Raw genomic sequence first — 8,427 nt, 5'->3', positions numbered from 1 at the left:
CAGAGGGGTTTCCTTTTCCTTTTTTTGAGACAAACATTTCTATTTTATCCGTTAAGTGGTTGTACCTCTTTGCTTTAAGATGCCTTTAGGGGTTTTTGCATAAGCCTCTCTTGTTAGGACTAAGTTTGATAAACTCTGAAAACAATTTCACCTGGTAAACTCCCATGCACTTTTTAATAACATCCTTTGAGACGCCTGAAAAAGTTCTCAGAGTGAGATCGTTAAAGAAACTTCATTTTGCATTCTAACTTCCTGGTGCCAAGCAATCCCATGAGCAGGTAATTATTATCTGACTGGTAAACCTTGCCAACTGGGGTTTATACTTTTTGCTTCAGGCAAAAGTAAAGTAAACAAAGGAAGCAACTCTACATTTGGGAGGATTCAACAGCCCTGTTGTAAGGACAGAATTCTTGGCCTTGCATGAATAGCCTAGGAGCTTGTGCTAGGTGACTATGTGACAGCAGCCATCACATGGCAGGTAGGACAAAGATGCCAAACTTTGTCATGTATCTCCAAAATCTCCTCCTCACAAGATAACATCCACCCAGGAGAAGTGCTTCTGATCTTGGCTACTTACAAGGATGGTCCTTCTATTAGGCCAGAGATAGGGAAACCTAGTGCCCTTCTGATGTTGTAGGACACAGATTTCCATCAGCCCCAGCCAGCCTGGCCAGTGGTCAAGGATAATGAGAACTGGCATCCAACAACATCTGGAGGGCCACATTTTAGACCACCCCTGTATTAGACTAAGGCAACCTGCTTTAGGTGGCAGCAGCTGGGTCATCATTTCAAGGACATCACATTGGCAGTTATTTAAGTAATTATATTTTTGCTAATATGTAGAGCACCATTTGGGCTTTCTTCCTCAAGCACAAAACTATATGCTACCTCCTCTGGACCTGGACCAACAAGTAAGCTCCAGAATCTCACACATGGGAAGGGAGCCTATTTACCAGGTAATCAGAGATAGGAGTACCATAGCTGATGTTAAAGTTGCTTAGCTGTTGAGAGTGGTTATCTTAGCTGCTGTCCAAGGTCCTAGCAACATGGAGAGTAGCCTTACAACTCCAATAACCCTCTCCCTCAGCTCTTGGCCAGTGACCTTGTGCTAGTCTGTTCACCACATTGCTTGCTGGCTATTGAATTGTCTTGTGACCTGAGCAGCAAGGTTGCTTACTTAAGGAAATTGCTGTAGGCAAACAAACTTTTCCCAGAATTTTGTGCATGGAGAGATGTCTAAACATGGCTTAATGAATTGCAAAGAAGAATATGTGTGTTTTTCTGTTACATCTATCATCTATCTGTCTGTCTGTCTATCTGTCTATCTATATCTATCATCTATCTATCTATCTATCATCTATCTATCTATCTATCATCTATCTATCTATCTATCTATCTATCTATCTATCTATCTCTATCATCTATCTATCATCTATCTATCTATCATCTGTCATCTATCTATCATGTCCATACTATTCGGCAGACAGCTGTAGACCAATGGTTAATTAGGGGGACATGCTGCATTCTGGTTCTAAGCAAGACATGTGCATGTGCATATTTAAACCCCTCCTACTCTGTCAAAGCAGTAATGGTGAGAAGGGTGAGCACAGCGCGAGGATACCCTGATGGTCTATTTTTAACCATGAAGCAAACCCACCCATTATATAATTCAATATAGTTTAATTTAATATAACCCATGATATAGACCTTATAGCTTATGCCAAAGTGCTGGTGGAGCCATTTGGGCACTACTCTCTATATTTTCCAGTCAAAAGCACTCATGGATGTGTAGCAGGGAGCTCCCCTGGCAAGTCATGGCTATACCAAAATATGGGTTGCAGAAAAAGGCAAAGTGTGGTAGCACGGATAGATCTTGAAAATGACAGCAGTGTGGGTATTCCACAGTAGGGAAGAGTAGTCAATGTGGTGCCTTCCAAGTGATGATGTTGGACTGCAGCCATGGTGGGAGCCTACCCTTGGCCAGGCTGGCTGGCTTTCTGGGAGTTGGAGGCCAACATCTGGAAGTCTCCACATTGGCTACCCCTGTTCTGGAGCAAGGCTGCTAGTTGCTAAGATGGCCATGCTTGTCATCCCAGATGGCCCTAGAGAGGGAAAACTTTTAGGACATGTGTGTTAACAAGAAATGAGGCAATGCACTACTGTGTTTCCTTTGAAGCATCTGTTACTCTGCAGCAGATTATGCACTGGCCTGAGCCAATCTGATGGAGTGAAAGCCAGAAGAGACTACTTGATGTCATTGTTTATACATACTTCCCCCACACACTATAAATCTAGTATTGGAAGGCGGGAGGGGGAGAACCATGCCTATTAAATAGCTCATCTCATGTTCTTTCTGATTTCTATCTGTTAATTCTTACCCCTGTGAGAACTACAGTCCCCCAAATGATACAGTGTGCCAAGGGAGAACCTCGTGGTGACATCTCATTATTTGTCATGCCCATGGAGATGAGTGGTGGCTGACCTTGAGACTTCTAGATGATGTTGGACTCCAACTGCCATCTGTCCCAGCTAGCCTAGCCAGTGGTCAGGGATGGTGGAAGCTGTAGTCCACCAACATCTGGATATCCGCAGGTTCCCTGATGCAGACACTGCAGCTCATACTAGAGCAGCAAGGCATGGTCTTCTTTGTGTGTGTGTGTGTGTGTTGACAGGTCATGGGAGTAGCATGGCTTCTGCAGAAAGAACAGTTGCCATTTCAGCTTTGATGGATGGCAGACTGACATTATATGTGTTTATTTGCAAATAGTAAGTTCTGTTGGGCTTATTCCCAGATGTGTGTCTCTGTGTGTGTTGCCTTTGGCTATAATCCTTAACAGAATGACTTGGGAGCACATCCCACTGAAAGCAGGGTTGTTTAATTCTGACAGTTAAGATCACATTGCAAAAGTCTTCATTTATACACGAGTCTTTATTTTAACCCTAAGAAAATTCCACATTCCAAAAACTGTGTTTCATTATCTCCCCCGACCCTTTATTCGTTTTAACATTTTCAGCACCTTTTTTCAATCAAATGATCTCCAAGGCAGCTTACAACAGGAATACTAACAGATACAAATGTACTTAATTTAGCTCCTTTATTCAACTGCAAAATCTGGGGTTTTGCACAATCTGGAATTTACTACAGTTAAAGGAAAAGAACCCAATACGTGACTTGTAGCAATGTGTTGGGGGGGGGGTAGAGGGTTCCTCATAATAAAAAGATCCTACTTTTTGATAGAGCTGGAGAGCTGGAAGACACCTCAAGGGTCATTGAGTGCAACCCCTACAATACAGGAACTAAACGTCCTGAAACTCTGAACAAACCTATTTTTGCTTTCTGAAGCTACAGCACATACTATGTGATCCCATCATCTCTCTGTGCACCCTGCTCACCCTTACAACCACATGGATTAGAAACTCGGGGGTAGTTTTCAGAAAGGGAATTGGGTGGCTCGGGCTGTCATTTATGCCATTCTTCCAGTTTTCAGACACAGAGAAAGTGCATAAAACTGTCCTCAAACTGAATGCATGTGACCCAAAACTCTGGGTGTTCTAATACAAACAGCCTACAACTGCAATGCAAGCAAGTATCCCTCCGTTCATTTCAAAATCAGGTCATGTGGGGTGGACACTCACATAGGAAAGCGAGCCGCAATACCAATGAATGCATCTGAGATGTTGCCCTTGCCTCTGCTATTTGCCGTAATCACTGAATGGCTGGGATGGCGTTTCTAAAGCTATTTGTACACTTCGTCTCTAGCAGAGAACATTTGCAGATAAGGACTGAATGTTCTATACCAATGAAACGTATTCTGTGTTTTAATGTATTCAACGGGTTCAATGCAGTGTGAATTGCCTAAGCCAAGCTTTGGGTTTCGCCACCGCGGCTAAGTCTTCATGATAGCCACAGCTGGTGTCGCTTTATGATGGGCGGGGGAACTTTTTCAGTCCAAGGGCCACATTCCCCACTGGGCCACAAAAGAGTGGGCAGTACAAGGGATGGGACCGTAAGCTACATTCCAGCTTTGCAAATGCGAAAGAGAGAAAGAGAGAGAACTCCATCCAGAGCGTAGACATATTCAAGCCAAGCAAATAGCACTCAGAGAGGAGGGGCAGCGGAGAGGGGCTGGTTGGGGAGAGGGGCATGGCTTGGGGAGAGGGACTTTGTGATGCTTTTATTTAAGCTCCTTTTTTGTTGTTTAGGTCTGGTTGCAGGGGGTTTCTTTTCAGGCAACAGCATACAAAAAAAATAGTGATTTACAAAATGTCATAAAGCTCTGTAGCATTTGTTGTGTATCTTGTACTCAGTCACATCTGGAATGTGTAAATGCAGTCTGTCTATCCCTGGCAGCCCTCCTGTGGATCCCCAGGTGCTAGATTGCTAGAGTGATACTAGTCTAAACATGCAACAAAGTGTTATATGGTATCCTCACCTCCAACCAGGAGTGCTCTTGTCCAAGGTCCTGGCCAATCCATCCCGCCCTTCTCCTTGATATTCCATTCCATTATCTCCCCACTCTCCTGATTTCTGCTGTTCTCTGCACGCCCCCCCCCCCCCGATAATATTATGTGGCTACTGAGTATACTCAGTCACTAGGCTGTGTTTTTGTTTAGGTTTTTTGTCCCCATAGGTTTTTTTAAAGTACTTCTGCAGACCTCAGAGTTTCCCCAAGTACATTGATACTTCCTTCTTGTTCCTCAATAACACTATTCAGCTCCACTTTTATCAGCATGCTCCACCTGAATTTGATGCCAGAAGGAGTGATATAAAACAAAGATAAATGTGTGTGAGGACCGGAAGGGCTTTCATGGTCAAACAATCCCTGCAGATGCTTTCTTCATCCATGCACCTGCCAGGAGTGAAGAGAATAGAAAACCTCAAAGGTGCACTTCAAATAGTTTATTTAAGGCTGCACACATTTCAGGTTCTTCAGAGGAATGTATAAAGCTGATGTACAATCCATATAGTGAGAACTGCATCATTTTTTTGAGAGAGAAAATCCACATCTTTGAAACATGAAAACGACATAAAAGTCAACAGCAAAAGAATAATGTATCAAAGCCTATAAAATGGCACACAGTTATAGCAGAACAATAACATTATTTTAATCTTATTTCCCATTGAAAACACCAATTCTGTCACAAACATAGTTAAATATGTCGTGCTTATCTCCAAGCACATTTTTAATGTCATGTTGGTTTTGAAAGAGTTTGTGCATTTTTAGACTTAGGGGACGTGTGATGTGCTAAGCAATGGGGTTGTATATTTGTTTTATCCTTGCTTGCCCTAGAGAATAATATTGCAACTTGAAATGAACTGCTTAAATCATTTCAAGTGCAATGATCTATAGTTTTTGGCTGGCTTTGGTAACCAAAAATGGTGGTCACCTGGTTTCTGCCCCTTCACTTCCAGCTTGGCCTCTAGAAAGGGAAGAGAGAGGGGCCCTTCAGTAATTGTGTAGTCAAGTACACCTCTACCAATATTGGATCCTAGTGAGAGGATGAATATCTCCACACAGTTGTCAAGATAATTCCAACCCACCTCTGCCTCTTCAAAGCTGGCCATTTGGTTACACTCTCCCGGGAGGTGATAGCCCATTCAGACACAATTCCGGCAAGCAAAAAATGTAGAAGCCTGCACTAGAGGATCCCCCTTTATTTCTGACTATCAATTCTCTTTCTTCTTCCCTCATGACCTTCCTGGCCAGGTGTTTTGCAAGAGGTATGGCACAGAAAGCCCGTATTGGTAGGGTCTGGTGCTGGGAGACAGGGAGCAGCTAGTAAACTTTCGCCAAGTGTCTCCATAGACATACACAGAACAGGGCCGTCCCTCAAGCAAAAGTACTCTAAGCCCACTTTTAGTAAAAGCCTAAGCAGAAAAGCTCTGAAGAAGACTTCCCAAGTTCCTCTAACCTATCAATAAAATGTTAAAGCTATAAAAGAGGATACTGCTAGAGTGGCTTTGGCTTTTGACTCAGAGTAGAATTTGTGTTTGTGGGTGCAAGAGAGGCCTGTAGTGAGAGTCATGTTGTGGGCGAGAATATTTTCCTACTGAATAGTTTTTTCAAAGCACCCTTCACCTCCTTGTTTCGAAGGCTGTAGATGAGAGGATTCATCATGGGCGTTACCACAGTGTAGAAAACAGACACGGCCTTATCCTGGCCTGAGGCTGAGCTGGCAGAACTGGGCCTCATGTAAGCAAAGAGAGCTGTGCCATAGAAAAGGCTCACCACCACAAGATGCGAGGTGCAGGTTGAGGCAGCCCTGCGCCGGCCCTCAGCAGAACGTATCCGCAAAATGGCCACCCCGATGCGGGCATAAGAGGCGGTGATGAGGATGAAAGGCAGGAGGAGTAGGAGGGAGCCAAAGACAAACACAACCACCTCTGCCTCTGTGTAGTCGGCGGACGCCAACTTGATGACAGCAGGCACCTCACAGAAGAACTGGTTGATACGGTTTTGGCCGCGGTAAGGCAGACGCAGAGCGAAGGTATTGACTATCAGGGAGTTGATGAAGCCACTAGCCCAGGCAGCCCCTGCCGTCCAGCTGCAGAATCGCCAGCTCATGATGGAGGTGTAGTGCAAAGGGTGGCAGATGGCCACGTAGCGGTCATAGGCCATGATGCCCAACAGCACACACTCTGCCATGCCGAAAACCAGGAAGATGTACATCTGAAAGGCGCATCGGGCGAAGGGCATGGCCTTCTGGCTGGAGAGGAGGTGGGCCAGCATCTGTGGGACGGTGACTGAAGAGTAGCACAGGTCCAGCAGAGACAAATGGAGAAGGAAGAAGTACATGGGGGTGTGCAGGCAAGGCTCAGTTGCAACCAGCATGACCATCATGCAGTTCCCCACCAGGGTCACCAGGTAAGTGGCCAAGAAGAGAACGAAAAGCGCAGTTTCTGCCTGCACCCCCTCTGCAAGGCCCAGGAGGATAAACTCAGCCACTGAGCTCTGGTTCCACTGCTCCATCCAACATGCCGGCCAGGCAGCCCCTGTAGCACTAAGGGAGGAAGGGCAAGTGAATGGAAATGACAAGAGGCTGGCGATATCAATGCTCACAAAGGCAACTGTAGTTTCATACAATTAAATCTCATTTCACTCTGACAGTATTGCTCTCAATAACTTTAGAGGGCCATCTGTATATTACTGAATACATTAGCTGGTTATTTTTGGAAGTGGCAACCATCCAAATAAAGATGGATTTTAATTAAATAGGGAAACATCTTCACATGGGCAATAAAAAGCTAGGGATGCTTCTGAAATGCTTTTACGTTCAAATTCCCCTTGGATTTCAGATTTCTTAATTGCCTGGTCTTGTTTCTGAAGTTGGTCCTGTAAGCTTAAATATTATAATTGTTGGGGGACAATAAACAATTCACATTGTTGTTGTTGTTGTTACATTCTACTACATGTGCATTCTGCTGTATTCTTCTTAAGTATATTCTATGCTTCAGCACAGCAGCTTGCAACAGTCTGAATGCTGAAAGAAATTTGCTGAGAGACATTTGGATGAACTCCCACTGAACTGTGAACTGAATGTGAAGCTAACTGGCTCATTTTGTAAATGGATGAATGTGCCTTTTGGACAAGTTGAACTTGAGCTAGAACGTGTTCCCTTTAAAAATTAATTTTCAAGCTCTGGACCATAACTATGATCGTTATTATTTGGTGATTTACCAATACAGATGAGCACAGAAACAATTTTGATGTGATCATACATATAACCCTCCCATTGTGAAAAGCAGGCACTAAGTTTGTAGCAGGGCATCACTCTGATCAGCAAGAAGGCAGGAGCAAAAGGGTAATGTTCCACTCCCCTATGTAGAGTCCCAGGCCAGCTCAGCGTCACCTTCCCCAGCCTATTTAATTTTTTTAAAAATTGTGCATATCATGTCCAAAGATGGGAATGATTACACATCCACTCAGGTACTTGAGCACTCGGTCATAATGGCCCTCTCTTTAGCCTTTGTGCTATTGTCTGCCTTCATCATAAAATAATTTGGCCGCCTTGACCATTGGACCCACTGTTGGTCTTGTCTGTTCAATCCACTGGAGCCTGTCTTTGCATGCAGGAGAAGTCCCTAATTCACCGAGGGTTTGAGGCCCATTGGCTACGCTCACCTGGTTTAGCCAGCCAGTCGACGCTGTTTCCAGGGTGTGGCCACTGCTGCATACTGACAGCTTCTAGGAGCCACAGTTGAGAGCTGAGTTCAGGGTAGGGACCAAAGGTGGACAAACTACCCCAGAAGCAACAAGACATGTCCCCCACCAGAGGTACTATCCCTCCCCTAACGCTCCATACCCCACAAGTTACCATGTAGATTTTAAGTACATGAAAGGATGGGTGCATATTATATTTAAATAAAATCAGCCCAAGGCTTTCCCTGCAATTTCACCCATTAAGAACACTTCCTTCCTCTTAGAG

At 44.4% G+C, this 8,427-nt stretch overlaps 1 protein-coding gene across 1 annotated transcript; it reads right to left on the bottom strand.

Annotated features, from left to right (window-relative positions):
• Positions 1-4,649: 4,649 nt before the first annotated feature.
• LOC309362742 (olfactory receptor 2D2-like) lies at positions 4,650-7,355 on the bottom strand. The gene has a single exon (XM_081898472.1). The coding sequence runs from the start codon at positions 6,969-6,971 to the stop codon at positions 6,024-6,026; it is 948 nt and encodes a 315-aa protein (XP_081754598.1). The 5' UTR covers positions 6,972-7,355; the 3' UTR covers positions 4,650-6,023.
• Between the last annotated feature and the right edge of the window lie 1,072 nt (positions 7,356-8,427).

This window comes from Podarcis melisellensis, assembly GCF_964234715.1.
Source record: "Podarcis melisellensis genome assembly, chromosome: 2".
Classification (NCBI taxonomy): domain Eukaryota; kingdom Metazoa; phylum Chordata; class Lepidosauria; order Squamata; family Lacertidae; genus Podarcis; species Podarcis melisellensis.
The sequence above is the reverse complement of the archived record's forward strand: the minus strand, read 5'-3'. Positions and strand labels throughout refer to the sequence as shown.